A 19,083-nucleotide genomic window follows, 5' to 3' on the forward strand; every position below is an offset into this window, starting at 1 on the left:
ACCTCTTGGGAGACACTCAACAGCAATTCTTGCAGAAGGGTTTAGGTCAATATGCTTTCGTTTTTGAAAACCTTGAGGTCAAATTCATAATGTAGGATCCGCTTTGGACCAATTGGAGGTGACAGAACACTAATTTTTTTGCTAGTTGCTTTACGTCGCACCGACACAGATAGGCCTTACGGCGACGATGGGACAGGGAAGGGCTAGGAGTGGGAAGGAAGCGGCCGTGGCCTTAATTAAGGTACAGCCCCAGCATTTGCCTGGTGTGAAAATGGGAAACCACGGAAAACCATTTTCAGGGCTGCCGACAGTGGGGTTCGAACCTACTATCTCCCGAATACTGGATACCGGCCGCAATTAAGCGACTGCAGCTATCGAGCTCGGTGACAGAACACTAAAAGGCAAACAAATTTTATTTAAACATGTCAGGTCTGCGACCTAATAATTTCCGAAAAATTGATGAATCCCCGATTCCAATGCATTGCGTATTTGCTTGGAGAGTTACACTGCAGTCAAGAGGAGTGGTGGCCGAGTGGACACCGTACTTGTCTGTGAACCTCAACGATGAGAGTTCATGTCTTGTCGCAGCTGTATTTCTTGTAAAATATACATTATTATTTGAGGGAACATGCAATACAGTTTATTTTCTACTTGAAATTATTTTTTCTCTTTCTTTCTTAATTCTTTTACCCTCTAAGGTTGTTCTTTTCCTCGGACTCAGCGAGGGATCCAATCTCTACCACCTCAAGGGCAGTGTTCTGGATCATGAGACTGAGTCAGGAGATAAAGCTGAGGAGGAGGACCAGTACCTCACCCAGGTGGCCTCACCTCCTATGCTGAACAGGGGCCTTGTGGAAGGATGGGACGATCAGAAGGGATAGACAAGGGAGAGGGATGGAAGCGGCCATGGCCTTAAGTTAAGTACCATCCCAGCCCTGAAATTAATATAGGCCTAAACATTTACACAAGACCATAAGACCTACAGGATCTGTGTTGGTGCGACGTAAAGCAACTTGTGAAAAAAAAAAAAACATATATATTTCGTAAACAACTACTGTGATCAATCGGCCACCACTCTCCAATTTTCGGAAATTATTAGGTTGCGGACTTGACATGTTTAAGTAAAATTTGTTCGCCTTTTAGTGTTTTATCACCTCCAGTTGGCCTGAAGCAGATCCTGCGTCATGATATTTTACCTATTTTTTTTTTCAAAAAAACGAAAACGTATTGACCTGAACGCGTTATTGTTGAGTGTCCACCACAGGTAGATTGAAGCTCATTAAAATTGCTTGGTCTGGCTTCTCCTTGTCAGATCTATGCCTTGTTCAACAGGACTCTTGTATGTTTTTTATTTTTTGCAAGTTGCTTTACGTCGCACCAACACAGATGGGTCTTATGGTGACAATTGGGACAGGAAAGGGGTAGAAGTGTGAAGGAAGCGTCCGTGGCCTTAATTAAGGTACAGCCTCAGCATTTGCTTGGTGTGAAAATGGGAAACCACGGAAAACCATCTTCAGGGCTGCCGACAGTGCAGTTCAAACCCACTATCTCCCAAATACTAGATACTGGCCGCACTTAAGTGACTGCAGCTATCGAGCTTGGTCACGACTCTTAAGGATGCATTGAAACCTGGCTTAGGAGCTGCCATGAAGAAATTAATTCTAGTTCTTGTATATTTGTTGGTGTATACTAAAGAGAAGAAACAGATTAACTTCTGCAACAGTGTATTGTACAAAGAAAGTCACTTTTGATATCACTAAACATCTACAAAATCTGACCAATGTGGTGGAGGTATTGCAGCCATTACCAAATGTGACAACCAACAGGTCGGGATTGAAGCCATTGTGGAGGAAATGTGTGTAGAAGCAGCAAGGAACTGCTAAAGGCTAAAGGACGGAAACCGTGACAGTAAACATGGAGTGGGCAGCAGACAGATACCGGTACTCATCCACATGAGTAACAAAATGATACAAATGAAATTCTTTGTTTTTTCAAAATTTCCCTTCCTAAAATTAGGGTGCGGGATTATTTGCTCATGTACGATACCTTTAAATAAATACTATTTACAAAGTAGAATGAGATCCAATAAAACAGGTGCCATAATTTCTGAGTACATTTGTGCTCTGTAATATTTGTATTGCTAAGAAGCCCTGAGGGTTGCAGCACCTGAATGGACCACAGGAACTAAAGAACTAACAAAATCCCCAACGTGTCGGGACACAAGAAATTAATGTTTGGTGTTGCTGGTCCTGAGACGCTTGACTTTGGAAGACGACGTAGGTCCAGTGACCGGCACCGGACAACCACAGCCAGCAGTCCCACTGTCATCCAACGTACTTTGTCCTGGAAACAGAGAAACAACCATTAATTGATTCATTACACAAATGAGCAAAATTCGTTGTCATAGCACAAGTACGTAGTCTGTCCAGTGTATGGAGAAAGAAGATGTATGACAAGTGTGTTTATTAGAGCTCTTCAGCTTGGTGGCTGGTTGGATCCTCAAATAGTAGCACCAAAAGCTTTGCAATTATAGATAGATATCATCGTCTTTATTACTGCCAAAGTTAGAGTTCTGCGTCCTTTCTTACACTAAACCACTGTTTCACAATTTAACTGAAATACTACTAGATTAACATTAGAACAACTAATTATTATAATAATACAATTATTATATTATACCCGTCTTACTAATAAAAAGTCCTTATACAGTTGTTTAACTCTTGTTTAGTTAAACAGTGAATAAACCCTGTATAAGCGTTTTACATTTTTCTTACTAATAAACGAGGTATACGCATTGTATTACTATACCGCACGTATACACTCGTTCCAAGGCGTAGGAATCTCTTCCTGCAGTTCACTGACGTATTTCGCACGTTCACCGCCTTTATGATCGCTTCTGCTGGTTATCTACGAGCAAAACTTTCCGGAAAGTCGCACAGTGGCACGGCATTTCGAAAAGGCAGTTGCAACACTAGAGACAGCTGGAAATTGGCTTATACTGATATCAACATTTCTTCAGCTTGCTTGTGTAATGAACGCAAAAAAAAAAAAAAAAAAAAAATATGGAAAGGCTTAAGAAAAGATCAATAGCTCCTAACTGGGATAGTACGGAAAACGTAAGCAATTGTAATTCAATCGGCGAGTTGAAAAGGGTACACATTCCAAAATCCTTACTTTTCAGGAGAAAGGAAAACCTGTTTTGTAGCTAAACGAAAGGTTTGATCAAAAAAGTTTCTATTAGGCATTTATACATCATATTTCTGCGTATTCAACTACAAAGTATGGAAATCATATTATGTATGGTTTTCAAGTTATGCCATTTTTTATCTCGAGGAATATGTCCCATTTTATAGGTACTTAAATTTGAGAAAGATCTTTGTAGGGGCAGATAATGTATAATAAACTCGCAATTTCAAAAGTCTATTAAGCAGTAATACATTATTACACAAACATACGCCCAACCATCATTTCTTTTATAACTTAGTTATTCATAGTCATTCCATGAGACAGCTGGAAATTGACTTATATTGATATCAACATTTCTTCAGCTTGCTTGTGTAATGAACGCCAAAAAAGAAATGGAAAAGCTAAGATCAAAAGCTCCCAACTGGGGTAGTACGGAAAACGTAAGCAATTGTAATTGAATCGGCGAGTTGAAAAGGGTACACATTCCAAAATCCTTACTTTTCAGGAGAAAGGAAAAACTGTTTTGTAGCTTAAAAGAAAGGTTTGATCAAAAATGTTTCTATTAGGCATTTATACATCATATTTCTGGGTATTCAACTACAAAGTATGAAAATCATATTACGTATGGTTTTCAAGTTATGCCATGTTTTATCTCGAGGAATATGTCCCATTTTATAGGTACGGTACCGGTACTCAATTTTGAGAAAGATCTTTGTAGGGGCAGATAATGTATAATAAACTCGCAATATGAAAAGTCTATTAAGCAGTAACACATTATTACATAAAAATACGCCCAACCATAATTTATTTTATAGTTATTCATTGCCATTCCATCTCTTTAAAGTGTTTTACTTTACGAAGATGTCTAGCGTCCATAACCTCTGAACGGTGTATGTCTTCTATGTTTAAAATATCGTGAAGATCATCAACGTTATCGTCCATTCTTTCAATGTTAAATGGATAAGTTGAATATTTCACCTCGATTATATTACTGTAGACAATAAATACCACGAAAATAAACTGCTCACTCGTTTATTTTTCCGCTACTCGCTGCTATACAACGCTTATACAAGGGTCCTGGTCTGTATAAGCAATCCAATGAATAACTATAACGGATGTATACACAGGAGGCTTATACACGGTTTATTAGTAACGAATTTCACATAAACGATGTATAAACCTTGTATAAAAGTTACACACCGTTTATTAGTAGGACGGTACATATATATAGTTTTTCCTGTGAGGGAGGTTTGCGAGATTTAACAACTTTTGGTAGAGAAGACCACGAATTTAGGCCAGTCTGAGACACCAGTATCAGAGCTAAATCTTTGTTTTTTCTTCATTGAGCCATAGCTTCCAGTCTTGTAGCTTTTGATGAGGGAGAAGATCTTCTTCGTAAGCCTGCCATTCACAATTCTCAGAAGGTGCCCATAAAACTTCAGCCGCCTATGTCGCATGCTAGTGTTGGTACAGTTCAAAGTTCTCCTTCAGTCGATAGGTTCTATGCAGGAGCACTCTTGGCCCATGAATTTTCTGGAGGATATGTCTTTCAGTTTTTTCCAGGTTGTCCATGGTGCCTTTCCTGTTCATCATTAAGGTCTCGTAGCAAATAAGAACAGTTTTGTAATGGCCTAATTTGGCGTTCTTAAAAAATGCACTTCTTGTAATGGTTTTGCAGTAGTTGGTATACTGCATTGAGTTTGGCACATCTAAGATGGAGGTTCGGTCTCTACCATTGAAGTGGACCCATTCACCAAGATACCGGAATCAATTTACTTTTCCTATCTTTTCATAGATGTCAAAAACATATCAGATGTAAGGCTTATCGAACGCCGGAAAAGCCTTACATCTGATATGTTTTTGAAATGCTCTATTGGTGAAAAATATTTAATTCCCTCGATGGGAATTTAGAATTTTTCATAGACGGTCGTCAAAGGGACTTTCCCGGGGTGTTTACTCTCAAAGTACTTGGTCTTTCCATATGACATTTGTAGTCCTGTCTTCGCTGCTGTCTCATGTAGGGACTGAACAGCAACTGCAGCATCCTTAGAGTTGTTGGTTAGGATTGCGATATCATCTGTGAAGGCCAGGCTGCTGATTTTGATCTTCCATGTTCCAGCTCCAATGGTAACAGGTTTGATTCCGAGATTGCTCAGTGTAAGTTCCTAGGTCTTCATGACTTTGTCAAGCACCAAATTGAAGAGAATAGATGAGGGGCCATCTCCATGTCTCACACCAGTTATCTTGAAACTCCAAGACAGTTCTCCTCTGAATTTTACCTTGGATGAGGTGTCTGTGCGAGTCTGTTCGATGAGGGTGCGTGTGTTGTAATCCATGCCTCGTTCTTGCAGCACTGAGAAGAGTAGATAGAGTCATAAGCCTTTGTGAAGTCGACGAACACCAGGGTGATGTTCACGCCCCTCACATGTTTTAATTGGAGAACTGTTTTCAGGTTGAAAATCTGCTCAGTGACCATCCTCCCTAATATTCACCAATTGGCTCTCCACACTGTCCTGTAGAATGATACAGAACTTTGTAGACTATTAGCAATAATAATAATAATAATAATAATAATAATAATAATAATAATAATAATAATAACAATAATAATAATAATAATATTTTTTACGAGGGAAGTGTGGGAAATCTTTCATTAGACACTTGTGAGGGTCCGCACTCCACAAGCGTGTGAGATTCCTACTCACTAAAACCCACACACCCTTTTCCCATGACGTATATCTCCGCCCCGGAACCGCTCTCGCATTACTTCAGGGCGGTGTTGTGCTAATTTCTTAGGTTTCTTCTTCTTTATTTCTCCTTACTGCCGTTCATGAGCATTCATATCTCTCTTTTTCTGAAGCAGGATGCCTTCTACATATACTGCTATCTGATCCCAAGATTCTTGGTTTCGTAGCATCGCCTGCACAATAGTTTCTGGCGTCAACTCTCCTTACTCAGTATATAAACATCTTCTCTGAGTTGACCAATGATAGCATACGAAAAATGTGTGAAATACATCGTCTATATCATTGCAATAAATACACGCCGAGTCGCTCGCTCTACCTACTCTATGTAGAAATTTCCGGAAGTATCCGTGACCCGTCAATAGTTGCGTAATGTAAAAGTTAACCTCGCCATGAACTCGGGCAACCCAATCAGCTGGGCATGGTATCAGCCGGTTAGTCCATTTTCCTCGAGGATCTTCCTCCCATCTTTGCTGCCACCGCTCCATTCGTTGCCTATAAGCTAGCTCCTTAGCGTGCTTCTTTCTGAGCTCTCCTTTAGTTCGCCAAACTTCCTGTCTCTCTAAGTCAAATAAATCAATTGGTGCTACCGCTGCTATCGTAAGGACCGCAGGTTCGGATACTGTGCGATATGCGCTTGTAATACGCAAAGCTGATCTCCGCTGTACCGCAGCTATCCTTCGCCGGTATTTTTCAAACTTCAGAGATTCAGCCCAGACTTCGGCACCATATAGAAGTGTCGAGTGAACTATCGACATCAGAAGTCGTCGTTTGCTAGACTTCGGACCTTTAACGTTGCTCATTAATCTACTCAGCGCAATCGTTGTTTTCACCGCCTTATCTATCACCCGTTTGATATGATCCCAAAAAGTAAGTTTGGTATCAAGTGTCACTCCGAGATACTTTATACTTCTGGATGTTTCGATTTCTGTTTGTCCAATATACATTGGAATGACGGTTGTGATCCTTTTTCTTGTCAAGAGAACAATCTCTGTTTTATGATCTGCAAGCTGTAATCTGTGATTCGCCATCCAATCTTTCACCCGTCGCATTACTTGATTTAGCTTAAACTGAGCCAGCTCCAAATTTCGAGCAACTATCAAAACAGCTATATCATCAGCACAGCCCACTGGCATTGTGTCTTCCGGCATCTTTAACCTCAACAATCCATCATATACTATGTTCCACAGATTTGGGCCAAGGATGGACCCTTGTGCTGCACCAGCTGTGAGCCGTTTCACTCTCTGCCCATCTTCTGTGTGATATACTAGATTACGATCTTTCAAATAATTTCTCATTATGCGCATGAGATACTCCAGTAGTTTGAAAGTATTCTGAAGCGCTTCCAATATGTCATTCCAACTGATCGAGTTGAAAGCGTTCTTAACATCAAGGGTCACAAGGAGTGTCACTTTACGAGAGTGATGATTACCCATTTGTGCCCTTTTAGCTGTATTCAACACTTCCCATACTGCATCGATTGTCGAATGCCCTCCTCGAAAACCATGTTGACGATCAGAGAGGTCCCCAGCTAGTTGAACTGCTGAAAGTATTCTTGGCTGCAAAAGTTTCTCTAATCCTTTACCAGCAGTATCCAGCATACATAAAGGCCTATAGCCCCCAGATTTTCCTTTGCTTATTAAAACTAGCCGAGCTGTTTTCCAGCGAACACTGAACACCCCCGATAGCAGGCAGCTATTGTACATTTTCAGCAGTAGTTGTGGACAGAAATCTGCTATCAGCTTTAATATCTCTGCTGGAATACTATCTGGTCCTGAGGCCTTTTTATTTCTAAGGGACCTAATCGCTCTCGTCAATTCTTCTCGTGTAAAAAGTGGCACATCATCTATGAATTCATCATCATCCTCATCAGCAGACCTCTCAGGATGATCTGGGAATAATGTATCCACAATATCCTTCATTGCATTTGAGTCCATGATCTGGTTCGAGAAATTTCCAAGTTTCTTCATAACGATCTTGTATCCTAAACCCCATGGATCGTCATCCACTTCTTTAGCCATTTTCCACCATTTGTCGACTTTACTCTTTTTGATAGCATTTCTCAATTCTTTCTTCGCCGACTTATACTCAGCTGTAAGTGAGGTGTCTTCTTGGCTGACTCGTGCTCTCTGTGCCTTCCGTCTAAGTTGCAGACGTCGTCTTCTCTGATCAGTAATATTTTTGGTCCACCAGTACGCTGAACGCTTCTTGTTTCGTGATGTTTTACGAGTCATGGAAATATCACATGCTCTCCGAATAAGCTCCATAGTGAGCTGAACACATTTCTCAGCGGCTTCTTTCCTTTTATAACAACATATTTGTTCTGTTATACTATCCATTTCATTTCTTAGGATAGCAAGAAATTTTTCTTTGTCCATACTTTCTATATTCCACCGCGTTGGTTCATACGACGTAATATTAATCTGTGAAGTTTCAGAGAGAATACAAAAATTAATGTACTGGTGATCACTTCCCGTGTATTCTTCAATCACCCGCCAGTCATCGATATTCAACACGATGTCCACAGATACAAAAGTCACGTCCGGTATGCTTCCTCTACAGCCCGGTCGTCGAAAAGTTGGCACATTTCCAATATTAGTGACCATCAAACCCAGCCTAGCGGCCATCTCCATAGTTCGGCGCCCTCTAGAGTCATACTGTGGCATACCCCATTCTAGTGCTTGGGCACTGAAATCACCAGCCACGATTAAACCGTTATCAAAACCTTGTAATACGTCCTCTAGGCCGTCCAGCTTAGCCTGAAATTCAAATACTGACTCATTTGGCGTAAAGTAACAGCTCACTAAAGTATATCTACCAGTGCGGACCCAATCAAAACCGTCTCCGCATCCTTGGTTTGATACTGGGCATCTACCCAAATCTGGTATCCAAATTGCAGCTGTGCCACAATTATCCACGAACCTTCCTGGGTGGTCTCTGTCTTGATAAGGTTCACTGAGAAGAAATACGTCTACTCCTATCTCAAAGGTCATCTGCGTCAAAAGATCATTGGCAGTTCTACTCCTGTGCATATTTGCTTGTATAACCTTCATCATTTACTGCTAGTTTTAGCCTTTTCGAGAGCTTCACGAAACGCTGTGCAGGCTTTTGAGCCAAGTACATGACTTTGATTAGCTTCGTCGACGTTAATGTCTGTGCAAATTATGCATCTCGGATTTGCTTTGCAACCTACCGCCCTATGCCCGGCTTCTCCACACTTAAAAACAAAGTTTGCTTCTATCTGCACCTTTGCAGTTTCGTGCATGGTGTCCATACGAAAGACATCGAAAGCAGCGAGATACCACGATCCTTTTTCGGATTCTACAATCCAACCATCCTATTTTAATTTTACCCATATCTAAAAGTTTCTGGGCCTCCTTATCTTCTATCTCAATGATAGCAAGTTTTTGCCCTCTGCTGATCGGATTATTAATTAAAACTTTCAGTTCTCCTTCGAAATTCTGAAGATCCTGTCTTACAGCTTCCTCTACATCTAAAGCAGTGGTGATACTGTCCATGTCCCGAATTTCCAAGGTAGTGCGGGGAGTTAAAGTCTTCACATCGCCATCCGTTCCAAGGGCATCCCTTAAAGATTTATTAAAATTGTCCCTGTTCTCGTTTTGCGTGTCTTTATTATAAGCGAGAAGAATCGCCCCGGTCTGAGTTTTACGAATAGATCGAATACTCACACCGCTGTCTTCCGGTTTTATTTTACTCCGAATACCCTTCAAAACATCTGCAAAAGTCTTGCCGTTTGTTGGTTTGATAAGGACAGCATCAGAACGATCCCTTGATTTTAAATGGGTCCGTTTATCTTGTTTTCCTCCACCATCAATGACCTCCATTCTGCCAGAATCTACCTTATCTGTTAAAGGTTGGATATCTTTATCCTCCTTCATTTCCTTCTTGTTTTTTTTCTTATATGAAATCTCGACCCATTTCTCCTTATCTTTCTCCTCCCCGTTCGTCACTAACGGTGTCGTAGGCAATTCATTTATCTCTACGGTTGTTTGTTCCCGTTTTAGATTTTCACTAGCTCTCTTCCAGGATGTCCTGCATGCTGCTCCAGCATCGAGAGCTTCCTCCAGTTTTCGCAATCCATTCTGGATTTCCAACTTAAGGTTCTTAAGCGGAATAGCTAGAATGCTTTTCACCAATGCCCTAGCGATCTCAAGGTGTTCCTCCTCTTTACGCTGTTCCTCCATTATTATTTCCTCACTCCTCCCATTAAGTACTTGCGTCATATGCTGTGTCCCAATACTGGCACATTCAAGTACGTTCGCACTCCTATTCTGATGACACGAAAGAGAGAGCTCTACCGAATCTTTCTGAACTTCTGCCTCCGTCATCAAGCAAGAAAGGAATCTAACTGGCCGTGACTGAGCCGCGGCGGCGAAGGATCCTTTCTTTGATGTCGTATATTCATTGAAAGCAACTTATAACCTAAATCCTGAATGATGAAACACTTATCTACAATTAAATTGTCTACAACACGAGTCGTGTTCGAGCTCACATTGAGTGCGGTTGTTCCCAGCGAAAACGAGTGTTATTCCTCTTAGCGTGTGCAAGTTGCTGCCTTATTAGAAGAGTGACTTAGTATTAAATATCGTGTGCTATATTCTGAGTGCTATTGTGTTTTTTCATGTAATTTATTCACCATGGCATTTGCCAGTGGGGGAGGATGAACTAATCGTAGTCCAAACCTTCTAGAGGGTGATAATTTTTTGGTAGATGGTCCAGTTGATATGACTGACTCAATTATTCTCAATTCAGATAATGGGGACGATGACTCCAGGGATTCTCTTGAGGATAGAACGCCTAACCCAACACAAACTAGTACCGCCATTCAACAACCTGACAACCCTCCAATTGGGGATGAACAGAATACTAATTCACATCCAATTCCTAGAAGCAAAATTCCACCAGCGACACGATACCCTGACAATCATATGGGCCCCTATCTTGTGTTTGTTGAAGCAAATGATAACAAAAATGTGGGCAACTTACACCCAATGGCATTGGGTAGGCTCTTTTATGAGCGAAAAATTCCGGGTATCAAAGCTATTCATAGAAAAGGGAAAAATCGGATCCAATTAACTTGTTTCACAGCTGACGCTGCTAATCATTTTATGCAACACCCCATTCTCAGTGAGAAAAAGCTGAAAGCTTACATACCTTCCTCCAATGTCTACAGAGTTGGTTTAGTAAGGGGAGTGGATTTGACGCTAACTGAAGATGAAATTAAGAAATTTATTGATTCACCTGTGCCGGTTATAGGTGTCCAACGCCTTAAAAGGAGGAAATCTAACGCTGATTCATTCGAGTATGTTCCGACAAGAACTGTGAATGTCACTTTTGAAACTCAAGTTCTCCCTCGGCAGATTTCTATTTTTAGCGTCATTTTGGATGTTCAGGTTTTCATCTTTAATCCTATTATTTGCAAACATTGTCAACGTTACGGACATACAGCTCTCAACTGTCGGGCGAAAACTCCTCGTTGTGGCCGATGCAGCAATAACCATGTCACGAAGGACTGTCAACAAACGCTTGTCAAATGCCTCCACTGTGATCAGAATCATCAAGTAGGATCCTCGCGATGTGCTGTACACCAACAAAATACGGCCATTAAGAAGCATATGTGTACTGAAAACGTTTCCTTTGAAGAAGCCAAAAATAGGCTGCAACCCGTTACCTATAATCCTACCTTACTACCCCATCATTTTCCGTCCTTGGCTGAAATTCTGGGAAGCAGACCTGATAATTTCAACCCGCGTAAATGTAAAATCACTACCTATGTACACCGGGAACCTCGTCCACCCCCACGCCCGGGTTATGATCGAGAGACCTATCTCAATATAATACGAACCCCCCCAACGGAAAAATCACCAGCTAACCAAACTCCGACCACCCATACTAGTACACCGGCGGTCCCTACTAATCCTGCTAGCGAAAAAGAGCAGGGAATAACCCCTTCCACATCAAAAGTAGCCCCTGTTAAAGATATACGAAAAGAAATCCAGGACGACTTTGGTAATCTGATGGAACTAATGGGACCAAATGTCCCATGGCGACACTTATTAAAGTTGATTCTTGATAAAATTCTCCCCATTTTAGATACTAAATATGCAGATACTGCAATGGAACTGTAGGAGTGTGGTAAACAAGCGACATGAGTTAATCCTACTCATTAATGAATTCCAACCAGATATTATCTTCTTACAAGAAACATGGTTTTCAAATTATATTAACTTTCGCATTAATGGATATACTATCGAACGATTAGATGGTGCAGGATATGGTGGAATTGCAATTGTAATTAAGAATTGCATACCCTATCATCTTCTACCATCGGAACAAGCTATAGCAGGCACTTACTTTCAGCGCATACAAATAAAAGATTTTATCTTTTCTAACTTTTACTGTCCTCCCGATATACATGGTTCCTACCATAATTGGTCCAATTTTTTAAACCAATTTACCGGTGCGAAGCAAAATATTATATTTGGAGACTTCAATGCTCATCACATAACTTGGGGAAGCAAGAGCAATAGCTCCAAAGGAACTCATATATTAAACCTCTTCTCTTCAAGTCAATCTCACCATAATTAATGATGGATCACCCACCCGGCTAACAGCCCCTACAAATGCTCCGAGCGCGGTGGATCTTACTATATGTACCACGGACATAGCGCATAAATTATCTTGGCAAACTATTAACGATCTTCATGGTAGTGATCACTTCCCCATTCTCGTTACATGGTCTAACCACAGGTCTTTTTCAAATTACACGCTTCCTCGGATACCTATACGCAATCTGAATAACATGGATTACGATCTCTTTTCGCAATTTATTCAAGATCATTTCAGTCATACCTTTAAAATGACATCTGCGGAATATGATTCGCTTTTACACTGTATAAAATCGTATCTCGACATCTATCACCCAATTATTTACAAAACCTCAACCAATCATAATCCAACGCTCAAAATCCGTTGGTGGGATCAAGAATATGAGGTTTGGATTAGACGACGGCGAAACCTGCTGAAAAATTTACGAAAACATTTTACTTTTACTAATTACATGCAATATAAACAAATCTGTGCAAAAATTAGATGTTTATTTAACAATAAACGTCGAATCGCATGGAAAACCTTCGTAGAGAGTATTAACAGTACTACATCCAGCAAGATCATCTGGGCCAAACTTCGCTCTCTTAGTAACTCTCAGCACACACCCCAACCTATAGCTTTATCTCCGCCCCAATTATATCAATTCTACTGCAATTTAATACCCGATTTTGTTCAGCCTGATTATCTCTTAAGTTGTTCATACTCGTCTAATAAATATCAAACTGTGATGAATCCTATTACATATCAGGAATTAGAAGTCACCCTACATAAAAAAACTACATCCCCAGGGCCAGATTTTATAACTTACAAGATGCTCAGCTCTCTACCAATTAAGGCTAAATCCATTATTCTTAACCGGTATAATAAAATTTTAACAGATACTGTAATACCATCAGACTGGAATAATTTTGACATCATTCCAATACACAAACCAGGTACTGATCCCTTACAACCTCAAAATTATAGAGGTATAATATTAGGGTCCTGTCTCCGCAAAACCTTTCAACGCATCCTTCTCCGCAGATTAATATGGCAATTAGAGTATCATAATGATTTACCGAAATGTCAATTTGCTTTCATAAAAGGACGAAGTACCACAGATGCCTTAAATATTTTTCTAACGGACCTCTTATTAGCACGCTGCAGAAAAAAAGATACTATAGCGGTTTTTCTCGATGTCAAAGGAGCTTACGATAATGTTGATCTTCACATTTTGTTTCAAAAATTACACAAGTTACACTTCCCACTACCCCTTATTCATATATTTAAAAACCTTTTACTAAATCGAACATTAAATTTGAAATATTATAGACTTAATGCTTGTCCACGAAAGGCCAATGTCGGGATTCCGCAGGGGGATATATTAAGTGGTATACTTTTTACTTTATATACAAGTGATTTGGAACGAGTAGTAACGCCTCATGCACGAATATTGCAATTTGCAGACGACATACTTATCTATACCACACAAAATAACGTCGACCAATGTCGACACTCCATCTCCCAAGCCCTCTCCTATATACATGAGTGGATGGAACACCACGGTTTAGAAATCACGCACACCAAAAGTGCCGCGGTTATATTTACCCAAAAACGAACATATGACAAATCTGCATTACCATATGCTAACCACCATATTGCTATTCAACCCTATACCAAATATTTAGGGATTTTCATAGACAATAAGTTAAATTGGAAGACACATTTTGACCGACTGAAATCCAACATTGAAAATACAATCCAAATTCTTAAGTCCTTAACTCGTAGAAACTGGGGATCGGATCCGGCCACGTTACTACTTTTATATAAAAATTCAATCCGGGCAAGGATAGATTATGGCTGCCATTTCTTCGATACGGCGTCAACGACCAACCGAAAAAAACTAGACACGTTACAATTCAACTCTTTACGAATCATATTAGGGGCATTACGGACAACACCCATCAATGCCTTACTGGTTGAAGCCTCAGAACTACCATCGGCTATGAGACGAGAATATCTAGCGTCTAAATATTTACTTAAAAAGATAGCTCTGAATCGTCATCCCATATTACCTAAATTGCAGCTTTTAAATGAGTACCAAATGTGTCAAAAATTGAAAGCCAACAACATACCGGCAATTCTACTGGCATATGAAGTAATTTTTCCCTTAAGAAATAATGTTGTACAGACAAGATCATTACCGGCATACTGTAACGAATACAACTTATCTACATACCACCCTTCCATCATAACTACTACTTTCGAAAACCTTCCGGGTAATCTGAAGAATAATCCCACTCTAGTTAATAAAACTTTACAAGCATTTCTCAATCCGCATAAACAATACACAAATTGCTTTACAAACGGATCTAAGACTTCAGAGGGAACTGGAGCTGCCTATTACATCCCCCAGCTTAACATTCAGCAACAATTTACGTTACCACCCAACGCTTCCATATACACTGCTGAAACATTTGCTATTCGACAAACTCTTTTATGTTTACGGCAATATAATGTCCCCAATGCCATCGTCTGTACCGATTCATTAAGTGTACTTCAAAATATCGAAACCCCGCAGGAATCTCCTAGTTGGTATATATGGAACATCCGTAAATTGTTATACAACCTTTCCGTAAATCAGCATGATATAATATTAATTTGGATACCAAGTCATTGCAGCACACCAGGTAATGTTCAGGTTGATCGTTTAGCTAAAGCTGCAGCTGCAGGACAAGGACTTCCCTATTACCTCGCCATTCCACACACGGATTATTCCCCTACTATCAAACAGAACGTACTTCAAAAATGGTCTTCTCTCTGGAAAAAATCCGCAAAAACGAAAGGTAAAGATTATTATCAACTACAACCGGAACTGCAAAGAACCCCCTGGTTCACTATGGGCACTTACTCTCGGAGACATATAACTACACTAATCCGCTTACGATTCAATCATGCGCTTACACCCGAATATAAGTATAGGTTTCATATCAGTGACACAGGTATTTGCACCTGTCAGCAAGCAAGTGGTACGATTCATCACATAGTATTCCAATGTTGTAACTATTCTAACCAACGAAAAACGGTTTTTCACGCACTAATAAATCATAACGTTCCTCTACCAACTAGTGTCGCTTGTCTTATTCATGCTCCTACGGAACCATTAGTAAATATGCTCACTAATTTCCTTGATGAATGTAAAATTGCCTTATAAGTCACTTTTGTTAGCCTACACCTGTCACTAACATTCTCACACTTACATAACATAACCTGACTATTCCTTTAATCTGCATATGTTAACAACAGTACAAATCAGCCCACCGATTATAGAAAAACTTCCATATTTATCATGGATATCGCATATCGGCGAAAATCATCTTTTCATTACAATCTAATATAGGGTTCAATAAATAATTTAATCATTCTTTACCAGCACAAGCCTACTCCTCTGATTCTTCCTCAACCACGAAAAGCAACTTCCAAAACTTGCATTGCCCAAGATTACCAACCTAGAACCTACGAATATTATTTCAACACAAATAAGTGCATTACCAAACGGTGTGGTTATTGGGTACGGAGTTAAAACTAAGCCCAACAACATACAAGAAGAAGAAGAGGAAGAAGAAGAAGAAGAAATTGTCTACAAGTCAACGAAACAATTTGATGAAGTTGTAAAACAATACTACAGGTACTAGAAGAATATTCTAGCTCAACTTCTAATGGCGCATATAATTAATTACTTACGAATTCAACATAAGAATTACACACACATATTCACCCATCTTTCCATCATGCAACAATCCCAATCAATATAATAATAATAATAATAATAATAATAATAATAATAATAATAATAATAATAATAATAATAATAATAATAATAATAATAATAATCTACAACAAAAAATGCCTTTCCCAGAACACTAAGATAAGTCACTATGAAAAGGTTCTGAAGCCAGTAGTTATGTATGCAGCCAAAACCCTATCTCTGAATGCCAATAAAGGACTCCTCGGAGAACTGGAGAAAAAGGAGCACAGAATAATTAGGGGAATAATGGGATTACGAGTAATAAATTTCATCATTGTTCCGTATTGACTTGAATACACGGCACATAAAATTCTTCAAAGAAATTTACAAGTATATTGTTCACATGTCCACATTATATAAAAGGAGGAGTTTCAACCTTACTTGGTCATCTTCAGCTTGACAATACAAAGAAAAAAAAGGCATATCAGTAATACATAAAGAAACTAATGAGATAAACGTTATAATAAAAACTCAATATTCTTCAGTCTTGTCGTTGTAAGATGAATACAGAAAAGTCCAGATTTGAACAAAACAAAGTTTGGCTGGAAGAGTCCCTTCAAAAATTTAGATGGACTGCTTTTAATGAATTATCAAATGTTTTCTGCCATTTCAATTCTGGAAGAAAGTGAGAATTTGGGTTCCATAATACTTCATGAAGAGTAAAAATGTTAACCAGCAATTCACTCTTTCCTCCAGCCCCATGCATATGTAGTTCAGGTCGGATTGGTGTTGACCTTCACACTTGCTACTTAGACTTGCGGTACATTGAGAAAAGCAAACAAACTTTTTCAGATGTCACCTCAAATTTTTATTGAAAAGATCCAACCAATGATATCCAAAGAAAAGTTAAAACAAATTCTGAAGAATACAACCTTCATCTGAAATGAGCAAGAAACCCATAAACTTATAAACATGAATCCCAGTATCCCTCTAGCAAGATCTTTGCCTAAAATTCATAAAGAAGGCATTCCCATTAGACCTATTAACAATAGTCCAACATACAAAACTTCAAGATTTGTTCACAACTTTCTAAAGAAACATTATATACACTGACTGACAGAGCAAATGCAACACCAAGAAGGAGTGGTCAGAACTTTATGCCAATTGCAGGGTAGACTAATGTCACTGAGGTATGCTCATGATGTGAAATGCGCCGCTGTGCTGCGCACATAGCGAACGATAAATGGGACACGGCGTTGGCAAATGGCCCACTTTGTACCGTGATTTCTCAGCCGACAGTCATTGTAGAACGTGTTGTCATGTGCCACAGGACACGTGTATAGCTAAGAATGCCAGGCCGCCGTCAACGGAGGCATTTCCAGCAGACAAACGACTTTACGAGGGGTATGGTGATCGGGCTGAGAAGGGCAGGTTGGTCGCTTCGTCAAATCGCAGCCGATACCCATAGGGATGTGTCCACGGTGCAGTGCCTGTGGCGAAGATGGTTGGCGCAGGGACATGTGGCACGCGCGAGGGGTCCAGGCGCAGCCCGAGTGACGTCAGCACGCGAGGATCAGCGCATCCGCCGCGAAGCGGTGGCAGCCCCGCACGCCACGTCAACCGCCATTCTTCAGCATGTGCAAGACACCCTGGCTGTTCCAATATCGACCAGAACAATTTCCCGTCGATTGGTTGAAGGAGGCCTGCACTCCCGGCGTCCGCTCAGAAGACTACCATTGACTCCACAGCATAGACGTGCACGCCTGGCATGGTGCCGGGCTAGAGCGACTTGGATGAGGGAATGGTGGAACGTCGTGTTCTCCGATGAGTCACGCTTCTGTTCTGTCAGTGATAGTCACCGCAGACGAGTGTGGCATCGGCGTGGAGAAAGGTCAAATCCGGCAGTAACTGTGGAGCGCCCTGTTTGGGGCGCTATTGCGTATGATTCCACGTCACCTCTAGTGCGTATTCAAGGCACGTTAAATGCCCACCGCTACGTGCAGCATGTGCTGCAGCCGGTGGCACTCCCGTACCTTCAGGGGCTGCCCAATGCTCTGTTTCAGCAGGATAATGCCCGCCCACACACTGCTCGCATCTCCCAACAGGCTCTACGAGGTGTACAGATGCTTCCGTGGCCAGCGTACTCTCCGGATCTCTCACCAATCGAACACGTGTGGGATCTCATTGGACGCCGTTTGCAAACTCTGCCCCAGCCTCGTACGGACGACCAACTGTGGCAAATGGTTGACAGAGAATGGAGAACCATCCCTCAGGACACCATCCGCACTCTTATTGACTCTGTACCTCGACGTGTTTCTGCGTGCATCGCCGCTCGCGGTGGTCCTACATCCTACTGAGTCGATGCCGTGCGCATTGTGTAACCTGCATATCGGTTTGAAATAAACATCAATTATTCATCCGTGCCGTCTCTGTTTTTTCCCTAACTTTCATCCCTTTCGAACCACTCCTCCTTGGTGTTGCATTGTCACTGTCAGTCAGTGTAAATTTTCCAATAGTAACTTCATCAAGAATTCCATAGAATTTTGCTAAACCTCAATGAAATTACAGCTGATGCATTCATTCGACGTTAAAAACATGTATTCTAGCATACCTGGTAACTTAATTCAAAATATTCTTCTTAAACAAAGTAAATTAGGTAGACATGAAATTGCCGAGTTTATAAATATCCTCAAGTTCGTTTTATCCAATAATTATTTATCTTTTAACAACACAGTTTATCAACAAGAGGTCTACCAATGGGAGCTCCCTCTTCAGGTATACTGGCAGAAAAATAGA

At 40.5% G+C, this 19,083-nt stretch overlaps 1 protein-coding gene across 6 annotated transcripts in view; it reads right to left on the reverse strand.

The window, feature by feature from the left end:
* Nucleotides 1-2,103: 2,103 nt before the first annotated feature.
* Nucleotides 2,104-19,083, reverse strand: part of LOC136883455 (heme transporter FLVCR2) — a 475,112-nt gene continuing 458,132 nt past the window's right edge. For all 6 annotated transcript variants that reach the window (XM_067155765.2, XM_067155762.2, XM_067155764.2 and 3 more), the window contains one exon: nt 2,104-2,343. In XM_067155765.2, the coding sequence (XP_067011866.2) occupies nt 2,325-2,343 (19 nt within the window). In that variant the 3' untranslated portion in view covers nt 2,104-2,324. The remainder of the gene's footprint in view (nt 2,344-19,083) is intronic.

The sequence above is a fragment of the Anabrus simplex genome, chromosome 11 (assembly GCF_040414725.1).
Source record: "Anabrus simplex isolate iqAnaSimp1 chromosome 11, ASM4041472v1, whole genome shotgun sequence".
Lineage (NCBI taxonomy): Eukaryota > Metazoa > Arthropoda > Insecta > Orthoptera > Tettigoniidae > Anabrus > Anabrus simplex.